At 48.8% G+C, this 19,993-nt stretch overlaps 1 protein-coding gene across 1 annotated transcript; it reads right to left on the reverse strand.

The window, feature by feature from the left end:
* Window positions 1-553: 553 nt before the first annotated feature.
* Window positions 554-17,657, reverse strand: SERPINA12 (serpin family A member 12). Its single transcript, XM_036844437.1, has 5 exons — window positions 17,588-17,657; window positions 11,131-11,781; window positions 9,152-9,422; window positions 2,258-2,405; window positions 554-637 (listed from the first exon to the last, which is right to left on the reverse strand). The coding sequence occupies exons 2-5, from the start codon at window positions 11,762-11,764 to the stop codon at window positions 554-556; spliced, it is 1,137 nt and encodes a 378-aa protein (XP_036700332.1). The 5' UTR covers window positions 11,765-11,781; window positions 17,588-17,657.
* Between the last annotated feature and the right edge of the window lie 2,336 nt (window positions 17,658-19,993).

Genomic DNA, 19,993 nt, shown 5'->3' on the forward strand with positions numbered 1-19,993 from the left:
TCAATCATTGTCTATTTCTATAGGGAAACAGGGGCACAGAGAGGGTATGGCTTTCCCAAAGACACTTTGTTTCTAAGATCAGAACCCGGGTCTCGCTCATTCCGAACCCCAGGTACTCGTCTTGGCTCACAGCTTCCCCATATTATCCACCAACAGTCAGCAGACCTTGGGGGTGTTGTTTATTAAATCACAAAACCCCTCCACCTGCCAGGGGGGGAGAAGATCACTGTCAAGTGGATGTGGGTGGGGCGTCTAATCCTGACATTTGAAGGGGGAGAAAACTGATGGCCAGAAGTCAACGGTGCTGCCTGTTTGGACAGTGGTTTGGGGAGCTCATGATAGTGTGAGATTAGGTGAGAAAGTCCCTGTGGTCTCAATCCCAGGGAGACAAAACGTATTCAACCCCAGAACATAGTTGGGGTCTGTAGCAAGTCGGATTTCCCCCTTATCTCCCAGAAGGATTAACAATCTTTCCAAGGAAGAGCAGGTTATTCATTCCATTCTCCCTAATCATCAGCAGAAAGCATTTGTTTATCTTGACCTTAAACGGTGTCTACATGGGCAGTGTCTGTGCTCCGGGGCCCGCGGCCCCCTCTGTGCCCTTCTCATCCATCTTCAGGGTAGCCTTGTGCACCGCCTGAGGGAAACAGGAGCGAAGTCAGTGCTTGCGAAGCCACTTGAAGGTCCTGGATGGGCAAAGGCCAGCAAGAGGCCCAGAGAGGGAGAGGCCTCTGCCAGAGTCACCCAGCACAGCAGTAACTTGGCCGGTGCCAGCTGCCCCAGGGCTCCTGGCTTTTCTGCTGTCGTCACTTAAGGATGCTCAACAAGTAGATGCAGCATGAAGGAAAAAAATGATGCAGCGGGAGCATCAGCTACAGGGAGGGGGACAGAGTGGGGTTGGCTACGTTTCCCATGACTTACAGGGAAGCATCAGTGGTACTAATGGCAGAAAGGCTATCCTGAACTTTAGCTAGATGGAAGGGAGATGGTGGCATCCCTGGCCCAAAGCCTCCAGCCCGCTTCACACTCCTTTCATCCTCCTGGTGGAACGTTAAGAAGGAGTCAGATTCCAGGGTCTGATGAGTCAGACCCCAGATCCACCTAAAAGGCATCAACATCTGTGACTAAGTAATTGACACTGGGAAATTGATGGGCTTCTGTGAAATACTGATACATTTCATTCCATTCTACAAAATGCTAACAATTTTACTGGCAAGCCAAGAGCTGATGTTTACATATAGAATCGCAGCTATCAACACATCTGACTGCGGGAAAGAAAAGGGCCATTGAACTCAATAAAGGCCTATAGGAAAGGGGCAGGTGGCATTGAATGTTTATGCAAAGTCTGCAGCAGGAAAACTTGTAAAAGCAATAAAATTTTATTAACTGTCTTTCTTCCTGTTGCAAGCTAGAAAATACAGCTGAGTGAGCCACCTACTGTCAGCTCATCTCGGCAACTCAGATCCTTCCTAGACTGGCTTGAATTTAGCCCCAGCCAATCCCCACCCACTTGGGCTCCATACCTTCCCACTTCCTATCCTTAGGCCATGTTGCTCCCCCTACAGGAAGATGTTGCCCGCACCCTTCTCTGCTTGCTGAAATCTTCCCCCTTCTCAGTGCCCTTTAAGCCTAAAAGTAGGGTTGCCACATAAAATACAGGATGTCCAGTTAAATTTGAATTTCAGATAAACGATGAAATTTTTATCACGAGTATATCCCATGCAATATTCAGGATATACTTATACTAAAAACAATCATTCATCACTTATCTGAAATTTGAATTTCACTGGTGTCCTGTGTTCTATCTGCTAAATCTGGGCACCCTACCCTGAGTGGTCCTCTCTGACTGCCGCCGATAGGCAGGTGCTCAGCCTTGCTGGAGACCACGGAGTCCTTTGCTTGCTTATCTCTACACTACGTAGAACATGTTCACGACTTAATCCTTACAAGCCTGGGTCAGTTCTAGGCCTGATGAATGTTCCAAGCCTCCATCCATTGTTTGTTGCCTTGAATCAACTTCCAAAGTAGAACCAGGAGATTGATGGTTCAGATTTTAAAGACTAGACACACGAGGCTTGGGAGGTTATGTGATTTGGTCAGGATCAAACGGCTGGTTAGAGGCAGAGCTGGATTCGAGCCCTGCCTGACTGGTGGGTGAACTCTTGGCTCGTACAGCTGCTGTGACAGTGGCTCTGGCCTGGGGTTGTATGAAGGCTCCCTGTGCTGGAGGGGGCAGCGTTGGGCCAGGCAGGCTTACCTCACCCACTTTCAGGCTTCGATGAGGGGAGATTCTGGTGAGATCACCGTGTTCCTCAAAGATTTTGGTGATACCCAGGTAGGAAAGAGTCTTCTTCAGGTCGTGGTTTCCGGTGATGAACAACCGGGGCACAAACACATCTGTGACCCTAGGGAGTAGAAAGTGACACAGATGAGCAGCAGGACCCTGCCGTGTTTCCAGACAGGCTTTAGGAGAGATGATGATGAGGCATTTGTCCTCCCAGCCCCTGAGGTCTCAGAACTGCTCTCTATCCACAGAATGAGGAGAGGCTCCTTAAGCCTGGGAGGGGGTTTTCAAACATCCATGCTGTCTGAACTGTGTTCCTATTTCCTATCAAGAGTGCCCGTGCCCTCATCCACGGAAATGTCCTCGAGTCCCCATGTCTCAGGACGCCTTCAGCGCAGCCATTGAGGGTCTCCCCACTGCAGCCTCAGCCACGCCCAAGCCCTGAGCCAATCGTGACCCCAGCAATCTGGTGCTGGAAGCAGCAGGGCCCTGAGATCGGAAGCCAGGCAGAACTGAGTTCAAATCCACTCTGCCTTCCATGAGCTCTGTGACTTGGAGCAAATGATTTCACCTCTCTAAGCCACTTGTATGAAAGTGATGATGGTAGCACCCACGGGACCAGAAGAGGGCTAAAGGGAATATGTGGAAGGTTCTCAGCAGTGTCGGTGATCGGCAAGTGTTCTCCCTTTGGCCTTGAAGGAGCAGCTTCACATCCTCCGTGGGTGGGACCTGGGTTGGCCTCCCTGCCCTGGGCCTGGGGTCAGATGTCCTGAGGCACCTGTGGACCCTGGATTCCTGTCCACCTGGTCGTGGACCCCATTTCTTCTTGCCTCTCCAAGGATCTCATTCCTGCCTTCGTTTCCTTTTTCTCCTGCACCGGCCATAAATGACATCCACTGGATCACCCTCCGGGGCAGACTGCAGGCTCTAACAACCCCCATCCTCAAATCAAAAGCAAAAACATGTCCCTTGGCCCCTAGTCATGCCTCCAGCTTCCGGCCCATGTCTTTTCTTTCTTTCAGGGCGGAAGCTGTCTCTACCTCTATCTCCACGTTCTCCCATTATTGCCTCAACCCGTTTCTCCAGAGTTGCCGCTGACCTTGCCTTGCTAGAGCCAGCAGCCAAATCTCAGAAAGCGGCACTAGACAGTCAATCCTTTGTTCCATTTCGAAGCGTTCCCACCCAAGTCCATGCACTCTGCTCTCCCCTCCTTCACCGGCCACCCCCTCTCTCGTCCTCTGCGGCTCCGCCTCCTTGCCTATCTCTCATCACCATAGTGCTCTAGCCTCCCCACTGCTTCTCTTCTCTTTTATATCTTTTCTTCCTCCTGAGGGATCTCATTCTGTGCCGTGGATTTAAACACCAACAATAGGCCCGGTGACTCTCAAACTTACCTTTCCACTCATCCATTCATTCAACACATATTTATTAAGTGCCTACTGAGTACCAGGCTCTGTTCTACATGCTTAGATGCATCTAGAACAGGCAAAAATCCATGCTCTTGAACTTGTGCTCTACTAGGGAGAGGGGCAATAAAACCATCACAACAAAAGTGAGACATAGGCCTAGATACATGGAGTGGTAGTCTCAGTAAGTGCTATGGAAGAAAAATACAGATTGATTTAGGGGGATCAGGAATGCTGGAGTAAAGGGAAGATTTGAGCAAGCTTTCAAGGGGGCAAAGGAGTTCCACAAGTTATATTTTTTTCTTTTTTTTTTTTGGTGGATTTTTTTTTTTTATGAGTGAAATGGGGAGCCATAGTAAGGTTTTGAACCGATGAGTGACATGGTCTTGATGTGGGTTTAAAATGATCATTTTTTTTTTTTTTTTTTTTAAAGGTAAATCTTTATTTATTTATTTATTTATTTATTTTTGGCTGTGCTGGGTCTTCGGTTTCGTGCGAGGGCTTTCTCTAGTTGCAGCAAGCGGGGGCCACTCTTTCATCGCGGTGCGGGGACCGCTCTTCATCGCGGTGCGCGGGCCTTTCACTATCGCGGCCCCTCCCGTTGCGGGGCACAGGCTCCAGACGCGCAGGCTCAGCAGTTGTGGCTCACGGGACCAGCCGCTCCGCGGCATGTGGGATCTTCCCAGACCAGGGCTCGAACCCGTGTCCCCTGCATTAGCAGGCAGATTCTCAACCACTGTGCCACCAGGGAAGCCCTAAAATGATCATTTTGTCTGCTCTATTAATCATATACTCTTGGTGGTGGGGATGGGGATGGGCGTTGATGCCAGGAGACCATGTGGAAGCTAGTGAGTGCAGTGATCAGATGCTGGGAGCCATAGAGATGGCGGGCAGAGGTCAGACTCCAGCTATATCGTAAAGTAGGGCTACTGGGATTCCCTGGTGGACTGAATGAGGGGCTGAGAGAGTGATCAAGGAGGACCCCAGGGTTTTTAGCTTGAGCACCTGAAAGGATGGAGTGGTCATTGAATAAGATCAGAAGCTTGAGGGGTTTCCATGGGGGGAGATCAGGATGTTCATTCTGGACGTGTTGAGACTAAGATCTCATCAGGCATCGGGAGAGATCCTGGATGAGCAGATGGATATGCGACTCTGGAGTTTGGGAGAGAGAACTGAGGCTAGGGGTAGAATGATGTGGAAGTCGTGGTCGTACAGGTGGTGCTGAAAGATCTGAGGCTGATGCACACACTCAGGGGTGAGTATCAATGAAAGAGAGGCACTCAGTTCCGAGACCTGGAGGAGAACGGGGGCAGTGAGGGAGACTGAGCAGGAGAGAGGTGAGAGGAGCCAAGAGACTGTGGGATCCTGGAAGCCGAGGGAAGAACACCTCTTAAGAAGGAGGGGTGGCCAGCTGGGTCGAATGCCGCTGACAGATTGAGAAGGAAGGTCTGAAACTGGTCCAGGATTCAGCCACATGGATGCCCTTGGTAACCTTGGTGATGGAGGTCTCCATGGAGAGGTGAGTGCAAAGGCTGACTGCAGTGGGTCTAAGAGAAGACGGGAAGGGAGGAGCTGGGTACGGTGAGCAGAGGCAACTGCTTGAAGGTATTTACCTGCAAAGGGGAGCAAAGAAACAGAGCAACAATGGGGGAAGTAAGGTCAAGAGAAGATATTGTTTTTTGATGGGAGAAATGAGAGCATCTTCCTATCTGATGGAAATGATTCAGTGGAGAGCAAAAACATTTGCTGATGTAGGAGAAAAGGGAGTTTCTAGGGTGATATTTTTGAGTAGTGAGGGGAGATAGGGCATAAATGGGGAGGTTGGGCATAAATGGGGAGGTTGACTTTAGTTCATGCCAAAGTGGGAAGGCAGATGCTGGAAGGCAGATACACATCCCAGTAAATATGTATACGTGTGATGGGGTACCTAGGCTGGGAATGGACCCTCAAAATTTGTACCGAGAAAATGGATATATCAGCAGTTTGGTGTCGCCTATAGGTAGAGCTTTCTATTTGCTTTTGAGAAAACTGAGCCTTTCCTCTGGGGAACCCACCATGACAGGCCTCTATGCAAAAATCAAAGCAGATGTCTTTCTTCTGAACAGACAAGAGTCCAGGCTGTAGTCACCCACAGCCTAAATTCCCAGGTGTCCTGCACAGACAGGTAATTGGGGTGTGTCATTTAGGTGTGTGTCTGTTGACTTGGTCACTTCTCCTGGGGAAAAGGTGAGTTTTCTCTTCAGCCTCTCCTAGAACACATGCAAAAGTCTATCCCCCTGCCCTCGCCCAGAGAGGACCGATGCAGGGGTCTGGACTTGACAACTTGTCCTTCAGACCCAGTGAGCTCAGAGGGTAGGAACGTTGGCCCCTCATTCAGATGAAACACAATTTCCTCCTTGGGAGCCATGGGCGAGACCACTGCCCTGCATGGTGATGCGGAGTTTCCCGTGTAGGGGTGGACTTTACTGCTCTCAGTCATCCTGGGGCCAGAAGTGACTGGGGAGACAGGACCTCAGCTGGGGTGAGAAGAACACTCCTCTCCACGGTGCTCCTGGCTGGGACGCCTGGCTTCTAGGCACGGAGATGCTGGGAGCAGTCCTAGCATGGTCGGGGGGAGGCAGACCAGGAGCTAGCTGGGAGGGCACTCTGGAAGGGACCCTGAGAGCAGCCTGTGCCTGGACTCCATGAGAGACCACCTCCATGCACTGTAGGTATCCCTGGGCCCAGACTTGCTGGCCTGCAGGAGATCTCAAAGGGCTTACCACACACTTGAGTGGAGGAGCAAAGGAAGGAGGGTGGGCCCCTATCCTGAAACCAGAGAGATGGCGACAGTCCCCCAGGAACATCTGTATGTGGTTAGTAGTGGCCTCGTGGTTGTGTCAGATCCAGGGGCTTCAGAGGGGCTTGGTGAGGGGAGCATGAAGCACGAAATATTGGCACCAGAGCTTCAGCCCATGAAAAATTGTCAGAAATGACTGGGAGAAGGAGATGGGGGCTCTAAGGATGCGAGTCCCAGTGATACAACTGCCAGGTCTCAAGCCACCATGATTTGAACAATAAAGGACATGGGATCTTCTGAAGTCCACGTCTCATGAGGCCAGGACTTCTGGGTGAAATGGGGATGAGGGTACTGGAGTCCTTCCACCTTCCACCTTCCTTTCCCCTTACGTATCCCTCAACCCCTTAGGGAGGTCCCCAGGACTTCTCTGTGAACCTAAAATTCTGTAGAGCTCAGGCTGGACACCATCAGTCTCGTTGAGGGCATGCCCGTGTTAAGGGAGCCCACGCCTTCACCTTCACCCAATGAGCTGACTTCCTGGGGTTCTCACCTGAGGGTAGGAGGACCAGATTTGCAGGACACCTGTCATTCAACAAGCCAGAGGTTCAACAGATCTGAGAACCTTGCAACTCTGCCTCTTCAACCTGTTAGAAGGGGAGGGAGAAAGGGTCTTACTCTCGTGGCATGCCCTCTGAGGGGCAGCGCTGTGCTCAGGCGCGTTTAATTCTCTCAAGAGTCTTATGAAGTCAGCATCGTATGGCCACATCATAGATGAGAAAACTGGGTCTCAGCTAAGGTTGGAACCCAGACTCTTGTTTCTGTCTCAGGCGCCAGACTTTGCCAACCTGAGGCCCCTGGTTTGCAGCAGGAAGGATCAGGGGGTGTTGTGTAGAACCCAAGGTACAATAACCCTCTTGGGACCAGCCATTTACCTGCTGCTTTTCCCTACCCTCTCCCGCCCCCTCCAAATACTGACTTTATCTAAAGCATTCAGAACTAGAATTTCTCTCCCATGAGCTTGCAGCGAAATCTAGATATCTGAAATGCATTCTGCAATTCCTCCGAGGGTGTGTTCCCATGTGAAGGAACCTGCATTAGTTCAGTTACCACCCATGGACAGCCCAGCTCAGTCCTAGCATTGTCTCTGCCTCTCTTAGAACCCTCCTCAGCTCCTGACAGCACGTTGGGCATGGCAGAGGTTCTCAAAAAACACCTTTTGGATGGAGAATGATGGTGAGGTCAGGTGGAAGAGAGAGAAAAGGACCAAGGAGGAGGACTTCTGATACCGTTTCTACCCAAGTGGAAGTTGCCCTTTCCACCTCATAGACCCACTGAAATGGAGCAGGACCTTATGGTCCTCAGCCCCCATGTCCTCAGCCTGCCTTTTGTCTGTGGAAAAACTTTAGCCAAAGAATAAGTTTAATCAGAGAAGTGAGAAAATGCAGAACCAAAAGAAAATAGTCAAATGAGACCAAATAATAATAGTTTAGTCATTAAAGCAAAGTCAAGGAGCTTTAGTTCCTCAAGGACTATGGATAATATTCTGAATCATAGTTGTTGAGCTGCCTTATAGACACTGACACCTGCACCAGGTGGCGGACGTTAACTACATGATGACCAGTCTGTAGCCATGACATAAATTGTCACAATTCTGAGAACTGGCCTCAAAGGAATGGGAACAAACTGACCCTGGAACTAAAGACTAACTGTATTTAAAACAATGAAGATGACACAGATCAAACCACTGCAGGACCAATTTCAAGGTGACTGTCAGAGCTGACTATGCTGTTTCTGCATGTAGCTCCGTCCCTCAATCTATAAAAGCTCTTGCCCACAGATTGGGGTGGGGGGGAGTCGGCCTTTGGTCAGGAGTCCGCCCTTCCCCCTGCCCCCTCCCCCACCCCATTGCTGGCATCTGACATAAAGCAAACTTTCCTTTCCATCAACTTGCCTCTTTTTTGGCTTTTGAGCGGTGAGCAGCTGGACCCTCACTTTCGGTGCCACAGACCCTGTCCTCGCCCAGCAACTTTCGAGATACCTTGAAGGTCTACACTGACATCAAGCCCCCAAGCCTTAACTCTAATGCTAGCTCTCACCTTTCCTGAGAAAAGCTATTAGGAGGCAAGTGCCTGGGAGGGATTCTGGAGGCTTACCTTAAATCTGTTCTAACTTTATGTTTTAAAAGAAAATTATTTACTCACTTTGGTTCTTCAACTATTATTAGTATAACTTACTTGGGGCACACTTCACTGGTTTTATTATGACCCCACAGTTGAAAGCAGTCTATGTACAATGTGCAACTCACAGCTCCCTTTGACACTCCAAGTGCCTGTGCTCGCAGTTTCCCTCTGCCTATGATTCCGTCGCTCCTATCCCTTCCATATGTACTGCTATTCAGCCTTGAAGACGGCACCAATGTCACCTACGCCGTGAAGCCCTCTCTGACCACCACTGCCCATCAAGTTTTTGCTTCATCCTCTGCACTCTCATAATGTTTAAGCATCTATATTTTTATGACTTGTTTTCCAGTCTACCTCCTACCAAAATATGTTCATCATGGAGCCCAGAACAGGGCTTATCCATGGGGTAAGAGCTCAGTAAATCTGGGATAGAAGAAGCAAAGACAGTGGGAGGAGATGGAGGAAGAAGGAAGACACTGTATATGTCAGGCACCCTCTTTACCTTCGTATGAGTAATTTTTTCCATCTGGCAAAAGTGTTCATCCCCAAGGCTTCCTCCACGTGCTTCATTTTGCCCTCATCAGGAAGAATGAAGACCGCCGTCATGTTGCCCTGGTAGGGCATTTCCAGGACAGTACAGGAAAGCTGGTCATCATGACCAACTTCATACATGCCCATGTGGAACGTCATGGGCACCTTCACTGCCTTGTTTCCATCCAGAATGAAATCTTCCTCTTTAGTTGCCTTTGGATCAAACTCATGTTGCCACCTGGCTTAAGACTGAAGAAGAACAAAGTGACACGAGTGTCCTGAGGGAGAAGAGGTTACTGGATCCAGTTAACCCCTGGGTCTCTGTCCATATGGACTTAAGGAAGGGGTTTGGATAATCCGGGATATCAGAGTAGGTCCACAGGAACCCCTGACCTCATGCCACGCCCTAAAGACTTCTGGTGAGGTGAGCTCGGCCCCAGTGATCAGTTCCCAATGAAGCCAAGACTAGTGTTGCTGACTGAGAGGGGAGCTTCAGACTGTCCTAAGCCCAGGTGCTCCTGAGGCTGAGAAAGCCTGTGGATTCTGTTACAGAAGCAGGAACTGGATTACACTTAGTGGGGGCTATTTGGGTCTGATATGAGTGAAAATTCTCAAGTCTATTCAAAGTCAGCCCTGGAGGAGCCACTTGCATGTGGGACTAAGAAAACTAAATTAACAGGCTGCCCTTGGGAGCGTGCTGAAGAGCAGCGAACTCCTAAAGCTGGGTGTTTTGACCCCTACTTTTTGACCCTAAGGACTCTTTGATGTCATAAACTCAGACCTGGGTCTTTTCACACTTGCTACTCTCAGAGCCCCCAATACAAGGCCCTTAGGGCCAAGTCACTGAGTTCAAATTTCTGGCTTTATTGCTCTAGAAGGATGACCTTGGACAAGTATCTCAATCTCCCTGGGCTTCAGTGTCCTTATCTGCCAAATGGGGCTATTGATGGGAATCTCATAGGGCTGCTGTGAGACTTAGCAGGGAAGGGCAGCACAGCTCGGTGACTGTGTGTAGTGAGTGCTGAGTGGATGCCACTCATCCTCAGCATCATTGTCGTTGTTCTCGTTGTAATCTAGGGGATGTAGGGACTTTGGGAAATTCTTGATTCTCCTTTCTTCCCTGCTTTGGGCAGACTGAGATTTCAGTCTACTATTATCACTCCTTTTTTTTTTTTCTATAGCCATCAATCTCCTTGTGGATTTTGGGAGAGCTGAACTTCCATATTCAGGACCATGTGGCTGACAGCCCAGTAGTGATTTGCCTGGCCTGACGGTTATTGGCCTCTCATTCTCATCTATGTTGGCCAACATTTGTGTGTGTGTGCGGTGTGTGAGTGGGTGTGTATGGTGGTGGTGGATGAAGCTTGGATTGGGGAATATTTTTCCATCTTCTTTTTCAGTACCTTATCCTCAGACTTGAAGAGTCTATAACATGTGGTAAGAAGACAAAGGCACCTACCAATGTGATCATGATCACCACCATCAACACCATCACCATCCTGGGCATCTACTTGGAGCTATGGAAAGCACAGCCCTCAGGGCAAGAGAAGTGGATTCTAGTCCTGACATTCACTGGCTGGCTTTGTAGCTTTGAGTAAGTCAATTAATCTCTCTCTGAATTTCACTCTTCTGATCTAAGAAATGGGGAAAAGAATGTCACTCCAACCTCTACAACCAATGTTGTGTTAGGATAATCAGTAATAATAAAAATGCACATTTGGAGAATAGACTTCAAAGAATTCATTTCTCATACATTTTCACTTTGAATTCCAATAACCACCCTATGAGCTATGTATTGAGGTACTCCTTTTTCAGATAGGAGAAATAGGATTCAGAGACTAATTACATGTGAATTCAGGGTTACAGAGCAAGCAAGTGGACCACCCATGTATTTAATTCAAGTCTACTGGTCATCCTATCCTTTTCACGTCAACATGCCCTAAGCCTTACCTCGAAAGAAAACATAATTGATAAGAAGCATCACAGTGTCAGGGTCTATCTTCTTGATTAAGTTGTTGATTCTCCACTGGGTTTTCACACTGACATAGTCATTGATCTGCTTCTGAGCATTTTCCGAGTTCTGGAAGTTGGTGGGGACAGTGTCTGCCTTGTACAGGTTCTTGACATCTGTCAGAAACTTCTTCTGTGGCTTTAGCTTCTGGTTGATAAACAAGGCATTCCCGAGTCTCATCTTACGGTCCTGGTTCGCCTGGTTCAGCCTGTGGATGAGGTAATGGAAGCCTTCATGAAGGTCTTTCTTGGGTATATTCCTGAAATTGAAGGCTTCCTTGGTCTCAGCCAGGGTTGAGTCCTGGGCACCCAGACACAGCATGGCGAAGGCCATAGAGATGCTCCCGGGGGAGAACAAGATATTATTGTCAGGGTTGTTGAAGGACAGCTTCTTGAACAGCTTGAGGCCAAAGTCTGTGTTTCGCTTTGCAAGCTCCTGAGCTGTCGTCCTTCCCTTCCCTGCTTGGCCCTGACTCACAGCTTCATGATTCTCTGGAGAGAAGTTGGGCTTCAGAAGACCTTCCACGGTGAGGAGGCCAGCCAGAAGCAGGCCCAGGACCAGCATGGGGTTCATTTTCCTTGGAGATTGTCCTGTTGAGTAGTAGACCCGAGGTTAGCAGAAAAGAGAACAAAAGAACCCCATTACCCCTGTCTTATCCACAAGGAAGACCAATGAAAGAAGTGATACAGTGACCAGCGTGTGCTGTGCATAGCAGTTCATAAGTGCTTTGACATCCATTACAGCATGTAGCCTTTGCAGTCACCTCAGGGAATAGAAATGATTGCATAAATGAGAAGTCTGAGTGTAGAGGAGTCTTATAGTAAGAGGATCTCAGTTCCTTTAAGGAATTGCTTCCTCCTCTCCATTGGATCACAATAAGAATACCCCATGGTGTGGGCATCTGATGCAGGCTAAGCCATCATAACACTGTATTCCCCTGCCACACTGATTAGTTAAGAAATGAGAGGGTGACAAAAATCAGATAAATCAGTGTCTTTCTTTGAGAATGCAAAGTCCTCTTAACTCTGGGGTGACTGGCTTAATGGTAAAGCCTTGGACCTGAATGTGGACATGACATCCACATATAGAAGGAAAGATGAGAGAGAGAGAGAGAGAGAGATGGAAAGAGAGAAATAAGAAGACATATTTGGTGACATCTTTGGAGCTCCTGGATTGAGCTTTACCTGAAGCCACCCACTTCCATTTTTCAAAGTTACAAGAGCCAGTAAATATCCCTTTCAGAGCTGGCTAGCTTGAGTTGGAGTATTTTTCCTTACAACCAGAGATAAAGTCCTTTGTCTAAGATCACATGGTAAGTGGTAGATAACCACCCCAGGAGAACCCAGGTCTCTAGCAAACTTCCTTCCCTAGACCTTTTCCAGGGAAGAAAAGAGGGCAGCGTTATGGAGAGAAAAGGCCAAATCTGCCTGGCTCCAGGACTGCTGCTTCTTTCACCACCTCTCAGCTTTGACATCTCCCCATAAGACTGTGAGCCTTGGGGGGACAAAAATTTCATTTTCTGTTTTCCTTTTATCTTTAGCCCTTATGCTGCCAAAATACAGTATTCCAAAAAGTGTGTTCATTTCAGTAGTTGGACATGTTGGTGATTTTTTAGACCAACTTATATGTCAAAAAAAGGCAGATTTCTTTGCTTGGTCCTCTGTTATCACTTCCTAAGTTTTTTCCTGTAATTTACATCTTTACATACTGGTAATCTGTGGGAAATATTGAGCTGCTCAACAATAAAGGCTATTCCTGGTGGTTTTAGATTGGGTTCCTGAGAAGCAGAGCCTGAGACAAGGGTTCAGGTATATATTGTACAATGGGGGAATGATCTTAGGATGAGCCCCTCAGGAAGTTAGGAAAGCAGGGCTGGAAAGCGAAGGAGCTCAGTGAGGATGTGGCCTCAGATAACATCTAGTCTGGACCAGATCCACAGGGCATGTCCATGCCCTGGAGCACGGACACCCTGGCAGCATTGACCTTCTGAGGCAAGAGGACTGACTTTTCAGAGGGAATTAGTCAGTGGCTGTGGTCTGCCCCTCAGGATGTAAGGCTTAGGGCATCACTTTCTGGGTCAATTAGCTCCAATCAGCCAAGGGAAGTTTTCTGGAGAGGAAAGGGCAGCTGTGAGCTGGTAGCAGCCAACTTTCACAGCATCACCAGCCCCGGGGACCTGGGCCCAGCAGAGTAGAGTCCACTGTGGCTAAATCCCTAGTGCCTGGCACCAAGTAGGTTCTTTCCAATTGATTGAAGGAGAGGACCAATGAAGAGCAGCACAAGGCCTGCACCTAGGAGCGCCCCCAAATCCCCACGTTCTTTGTGCCCCCAAAACCTCTATGCCTGGTCCTGTGGATATGGCCATCATCACAGCAGACATGAGTCTTCAGGGAGCTTGTGGCCCAGTGTTTGATACTGTACTACCATTGCTTCCCATGATCCCTTCTGTCTTCCTAAGGAAACTTCACTTTTTTTTTTCATGTGTCTACCTCAGGCAGCTCACGTCCTCAGGGACAGGGACCCCCTCCCCAGCTCTAAGGGTAGCCCTGAATGAGTCAGGGTAACCTCCACTCTCCTGCTAGTGATTGGTCCCCAAGCCAGGCCTAATCCAATCAGTGCACAGTGAGTTTCTGCCCTGACAGTTGTTCAAGGAGGGCCATGGGACTTAAGTGATCCAGTGAGGGTGTATTTCAGGGCTCTTTGTTGGAATGTTGGGGTGCTGCCCTCTCTCTTCCTCTGGATGTCCAGACAGGGAGATGTAGATGCCAGGGACTACCATAGCCCTTTGTCCCAAGAGGGGAGTGACTCTAGGACAAAGCCAGAACACAAAGAGGGTGCATACAAAGACTTTGCCAAGAAACGGGGGCGGGGGCCCCAGAGTAAGTTCACCTGGAGCCCATCCTACCCCTAGACTTCCGGTGATGTTAGTGTGAGTTACGTGGTCAGTTACTTCAAGGTGAAAGTATCCTAACAAATACCAGTTTTTTTATTTTTATTTATTTTTTATTTTTTGTGCTGGGGCTACCTACCAGGCAGACAGGAGTCCTGGCTCTGATCTTGCACCTCATAGCTGTGTGAAACTGTGGAAGGGCCTTCCCCTCTCTGAGCCTAGGTGATCTCTAAATACCTTTCACTCCTAATGACTCATTGTTTAGTAAAAATTAAAAACAGCTGGTGATGAACCAGGGCTCTAGGGGCTGTCTGAAAATAGATTATAGAGGTGAAGATCAATAAAATCCCTGAGGTTGTTTCAGATAAAGGAAAGAAAACAAAATGGAAAGGACTCAATCTCTCAGGTTAGTGGGCTGGACCATAAAAAGTCTGCCTGATTAAAAATAGAAACTTCTCGTATTCAGAGTAGCTGGCCGCCTTTGTGTTCATTATTTCCCAATGACTGGAAATGAAGAAGTTAAGACATGGCTGTCAAGGAGCTGAGAGAACATTCTAGCAGCAGGGTGACCAGCCAGGTGAGGTGTGAAGCAGTTTGAGCAGGTTGCCCCAGGAGCCGAGTACGGATCAGGGCAGGACAGGGCTAGAACTCAGAGCAGAGAAGGGAAACTGCAGGAAACTCCATCCTAGAAGCATTTTCTGGTACAGACAGCTCACGTAGAACGCAGTTCTACAGTGATGCCTGGTCAGTGACCCCTAAAAGTTTTTTCCTACTCCACTGAGTTTCAGAAGTAAGAACTGATTATGGAATTAGAAGACTGAATCCTGGTCTTCTCCAGCTTATGTGTTTATTCAGTGGCTCCCAATAAGCCTCTTTACCCTCCAGAAACTTAATATCTTCATCTATTAAATGGGGAGGAGGTGATACCTTGGCCTTCTCCCCACTAGATGCTGCTAATCGGCTTGCCGCCCACACCCTTATGACACAGCCCACACCCTGCCAGGCCTCAGATTCCCCCTCCTCTAGAAGTCTGTGTCACAGTGGTCCCCACTGGGGACCCTGCTCAGGCCCACTGGGTGCTAACAGCCTGGCCTTTCTCCCCTCCAAGCAGCCCACACTAGCCCCATTTCTGGGTCCTTCCGTCTGTCACCACAGGCCCTACACTGACCCAAACTTGTCAGATGGATACTAGTCCCAGATGCTCGAGTAGGCTAATTTTGATCCCATCAATTAAAATACCCAAGGGACTGGTTATTTCCCAGTAAACTGATAGATTGCCCAAGTTGAACAATTCTTTGTTCATTTTTATTAGGGACTGTGTTTATTTGGTTTTATTTACTCGAAATAAAATAAGTAAATAAAATAAAGAAGGAAAAGAACAGGATAGAAACCGAACTCTGTGGCGTACACATGGGGCAGATAAAGCTGTAATCAGAATTTCAACTCTTCTCTGACTATCCTGGTTCCACATTCCCTAGTAATTTGGGAAAATATTTTTCTTCTCTTAAGAGTAGTAGAACTAGCATGGCATGGACTCAGGACTCATCGATCCTAAAGACAGATCCAAACCAGGTATATTCCAGGTATAAACAAGAAGCCCTTTGGACGAGTGGTTCAGGTGCCTGAAGTCTACACACGGGGTGGGCGCGGGGTTACCCACAGGGGGCGGGGCAGCTGGCGCTGCTTTGATGCCCCACACCATCCTCAAGCCCAGTAATTGGAATACCCTCATTACAGTGACTAAGGGATGGGAGCAGCGAGATATGATAACACTTTTAACAATAATAATATTTGTAATTTTACAAAGTACTTTCATACTTGTTATCACCAGTAGTTTGAGGAAACAACACACCAACAAATGGAGCACACACAGGGTACAGAAGAATTACTCCACGCATGGCGCTTTGACTTCATGGCGAAAAGACCTCCCCCAACCCTCCCCAGGTCACCTGTCTCCTGACCGTCTGCTATCCTATTTCTCTTCTCTGTGATGAAACTGAGCGAAAAGGAAAAGTTTAGTGGTGTCCGTCCTCAAGCCAATGAGACTAAAAAGTTTAGGGTGCTTGGGACGAGCTCCCATCCCCAATCACTTGAGCCCTAATGAGCGAGTGTCCACTAGCCAGAGGGCCCCTGCTCAGTGAGGGGGTCTCTGCCTGCACAGGCTGGACCCAGGTGTCCTGCCCCACCCTGGAACCCCAGGCCCTCCAAGACCCCAGCTTTCCTCCAGCCCTTTCTGAAGTTCTCCACAGAGTGCACAGTACCTGGATAAACTCGGAAGGGAGCTGAGGGACCCCTCCTAAATATGTGCCTTGGCATCCCAAAAGACCAGCACAAAAGCCCCACACCCGAGGAGATGTCCCAAGAATGCTGTGTGGTCCAACCTGCTTTAAGGGATTGATATTGTTATAAGAAATCACTCTAGCCATATTCGAAGTTATTATTTTTCAAAGCAAGTTTAGAACTAAGTGGTGGTGAGACACATAATCTTTCCCCCGTTGGGAGTGAGAGAAGACCGACCCATGAAAGAACTCCAGTGACTATGGCAATAGACTTTATCCTCCTTCCTGGGGAGCAAAGAGAATGGAACACAGGTCCAACATCTCACCTCTGAATTTGCCCTGGAGATCTCTGCCTTCATCCTTTAAAGAACTATTTTGAGCTCTCGCTATGTGCCAGGCACTGGGGCGCTGGAGCAATGCCCAAGGGATGGTCTGTGCCAATGCTGCTGACTGGCCCACAGTTTCCTTTGAAACCCAAGCAAGGAGCCCTCTCTCCTGAGAGGTGATGCCCACAGCCAGCCCCGCAGACTTCTCCAAATCCTCAAGCACTTTCCAGCTCTTTGCCTTGCCTGTTACTCCTGCCTCCAGTGACTTCAGGGTAGGATGAGGGACTATGTGGGTTGCAAACTTTGAGTGACCATCAACTTTGGGCCACTTGTGCTATAAAGGGAAAACCGAGCCCCAGAGTGGACAAAGGAGCTATCCGAGGTCAAAACGTGCATTTTGATGGATCAGAACGGGAAATCCATTAAGGAAATTCTGCAAAAATGTATGAAATGGGCTGCTTGGCCTCACTTTCTCCATGGAATAGTAAATCGATGGATACAGCCTCTGTCCTTGGGGAGAGATAAAGATAAACAAACAGCTCACAGACAGACTGACCATGGCCAGAACTATATGGCAGGGACAGACCTGATTTGGAGGGGCCTCCTTATCTCCCTAGATAACCCCCATCCCCACACCCACCAAGGTTTCTCCTCTGGAAAAGCACAACAGATAGACATCCATGAAAATAATCATGGTATCACCAGAGATGCCCAGTGCACTCTTCCAAAGAGGGGTTTCCAAGATCTGGCACTCCTCCAGAATTTTCTTCTAGACACCCATCCTGGGACTTTACTGTACCCTCCTGCAATCTAAAACAAACTTTGTGTGGAATAAACAAGAAGCACTTGACCCTTTCAAAGGAAACACTTGAGCTTTACAAAGGGAAGATATCATACTCACAGTACATTCAGAAGAAATCTACGGAGCCAGCCAATGGATCTGCTTTTCTTGCTTTATTATTTATACTTCCATGGCCTCTTGGAAAAGTAGACAGTAGACCAATAAAATTAGCTGGCCTGATTGGGCAGGTGATGGAGGTTCTGGAGCAATGGCCACACCTCTTCCTCGGGGGTTTCTCCCCATCCCTGGAGGCAGCTGCATGATATTTAGACCACACCCACTGGGGTGTGGCTTCCCTAATGAAGTCCATTCATATCTTTTGCAACTACGTTATTTCCCAATCACACTGGCTCTGGAACCTGGAGTATTCTACAGGTAGATCAGCCTGTAGTTCTGATGTTAAATATTCGACCCAAATATCACTACTGTCATCAGTGGGAAGAAGTTGATAGCTGGGTTTTCTGGGGTCATTCTCTTTATTCCCTATTTCTTTCTTTTGCTAATTTTTTCAGGTACTTTATAGTTGTCAGTTCTATCAGCTTAGTTCACATGGAGTCCTTTGAGGGAAGAGAACTCAGAGAGGGATGAACAGACAAATACATAGTTTCTGTTAGGGGGTAACAGGAATCAAAAATTCACGTCGAAATTTGTGATCATTCAAGAACATTACAAATTGTTTTCTGATTGCATATTTGTTGTGCTGGAGTAATGAGGCTAGGGTTGTTTTCTCCCCTCTGGCTTTTCTGTATTTTTGAAGTTGTCCTTCAGGAACAGGTATTACTTTAGAAATCATTTTTAGAAGATTTAAAATAAGATGGGATTCTTATCTTCAGGTTTATCAGAGGTCGGTGATGATGTCTGAGAAAGTTTCAGACCCACTGATCCCTGAATGGAAAAGCAATGGGTCCAATGGACATATTTTCAATTCTGCTTTCACTAATGAACACTAATGAGGAGAAAAATCATTCAAATATTCCTTCCCCATTTCGAGATGTTTCATAATAGGTATTGTATGACCATAGCACCAAGAGTTGTGGACAGTGTTCTTCTTCCTTTGGGATGCTACCTTTAGGAGACATGACTCTCATCCCCACCAATGTATGGAGCAGATAACCCAGAGATGCATTCTAGACAAGAGGTGACACTGGCCCTTTCCTGGGCTTGGTTCAGCCCGGGATGCACTCACAGGCCAGACCAACCAGGCCATGGGGATGTTGGGTCTGGAGCTGCCAGAATCAGGAAGAGCCCCTGAAGGGGGCCCTGAGCTGCCACCTTGCCTCACCCAGGGAGGCGGGCCTGTCTGTCGGAATGCATCTTGGTCAGGTCCACGGCCGATGAGGTGAGAGGCCACCCTCTATGGCTCTGTTCACTGAGCCCCTTACAGAAGGACGGGCTGAGGTGAGAGCAGTAGTCCCACCGTGATGGAGGCTGACAGCAGACCAGGCAGACACTGACCCAGAATCTGGGTCAGGAAGGAAAGAGCCCTGCCTGCTAATGACAGGGTGAGGCCTTTGGGAGTCTGCGAGCCACACCTGCCTGTCACTCCAGACAGGTTCTGCTTCAGGGCAAACTCCCACGGGGATGCGTGGGAGAGGCTGGGAGGGACAGCACTGGGGGGGGGGTGGGGATGCCCGCTGAGCCATGCGGGGCTGCACCGGGGATTCCTGAGCGCAGACAGTGCCCAGAGGCCAGCAGGTCACAGTGGAGGGTAGCCAAGCGGGCTGGAGGCCAGGCCAGGCACTAAGTCTCGGTGAGGAGGCACACACGCCTGCAGGGAGAAGAGCGCTTGGGGTCCTCCATCAGCCAAGGTAGCCTTGCAGGGGTGGGAGTCAGTGGGGAGCATCAGGGAGATGGCTAAGGGAGGACCAGCCCTTGCCAACACCATCAAGGGACCACCGTCTAGACCTGAGGCTGCCCCGATCTCCTGTGGATAATGGGATTTGAGCCTAGTGTCCATCAAGGGCTGGGAGGGTAAAGATGACAGGCCAGTCTGGGGGCATTGCGGTGAGCCAATGGATGGGAGGCAGTGGCCCAAGGCCGGGCAGTGGCCTGAATATGTTTTTACAGCATGGTCATGGGGAGGGGTGAGGGGGGAGCAAGGAGTTTCCAGTTTCACCCTTGCTTTTTGGTTCTCCCAGATGCTGGGCCTGTGAGAGGTCTAGGAAAATATTAATGACCGTGCCATGCCCGGACTCCAAGAGCCTGAGTCTGGTGGGAACACAGGAGAGCACAGAGATACAGACAAGCTTGGTAAAGGCTGAGGTAGAGGTAGCTCTGGGAGGTGAGTGCATTCAAGAGGCACCTGATCCCTCCTGAAGTGCTTGGGACGGTTTCATAGATGGGGCAATCTTGAACTGGGTTCTGAAGGATGAATAGGAGTTCTCTAGGTGAAAACTGAGGGCAAGAGTAGCACAACAAAGATCTTGCCGCCTAGAGAAAGTGAGTAAATGATCTAATGCCTCCAGA

The sequence above is a fragment of the Balaenoptera musculus genome, chromosome 2, assembly GCF_009873245.2.
Source record: "Balaenoptera musculus isolate JJ_BM4_2016_0621 chromosome 2, mBalMus1.pri.v3, whole genome shotgun sequence".
Taxonomy (NCBI): Eukaryota; Metazoa; Chordata; class Mammalia; order Artiodactyla; family Balaenopteridae; genus Balaenoptera; species Balaenoptera musculus.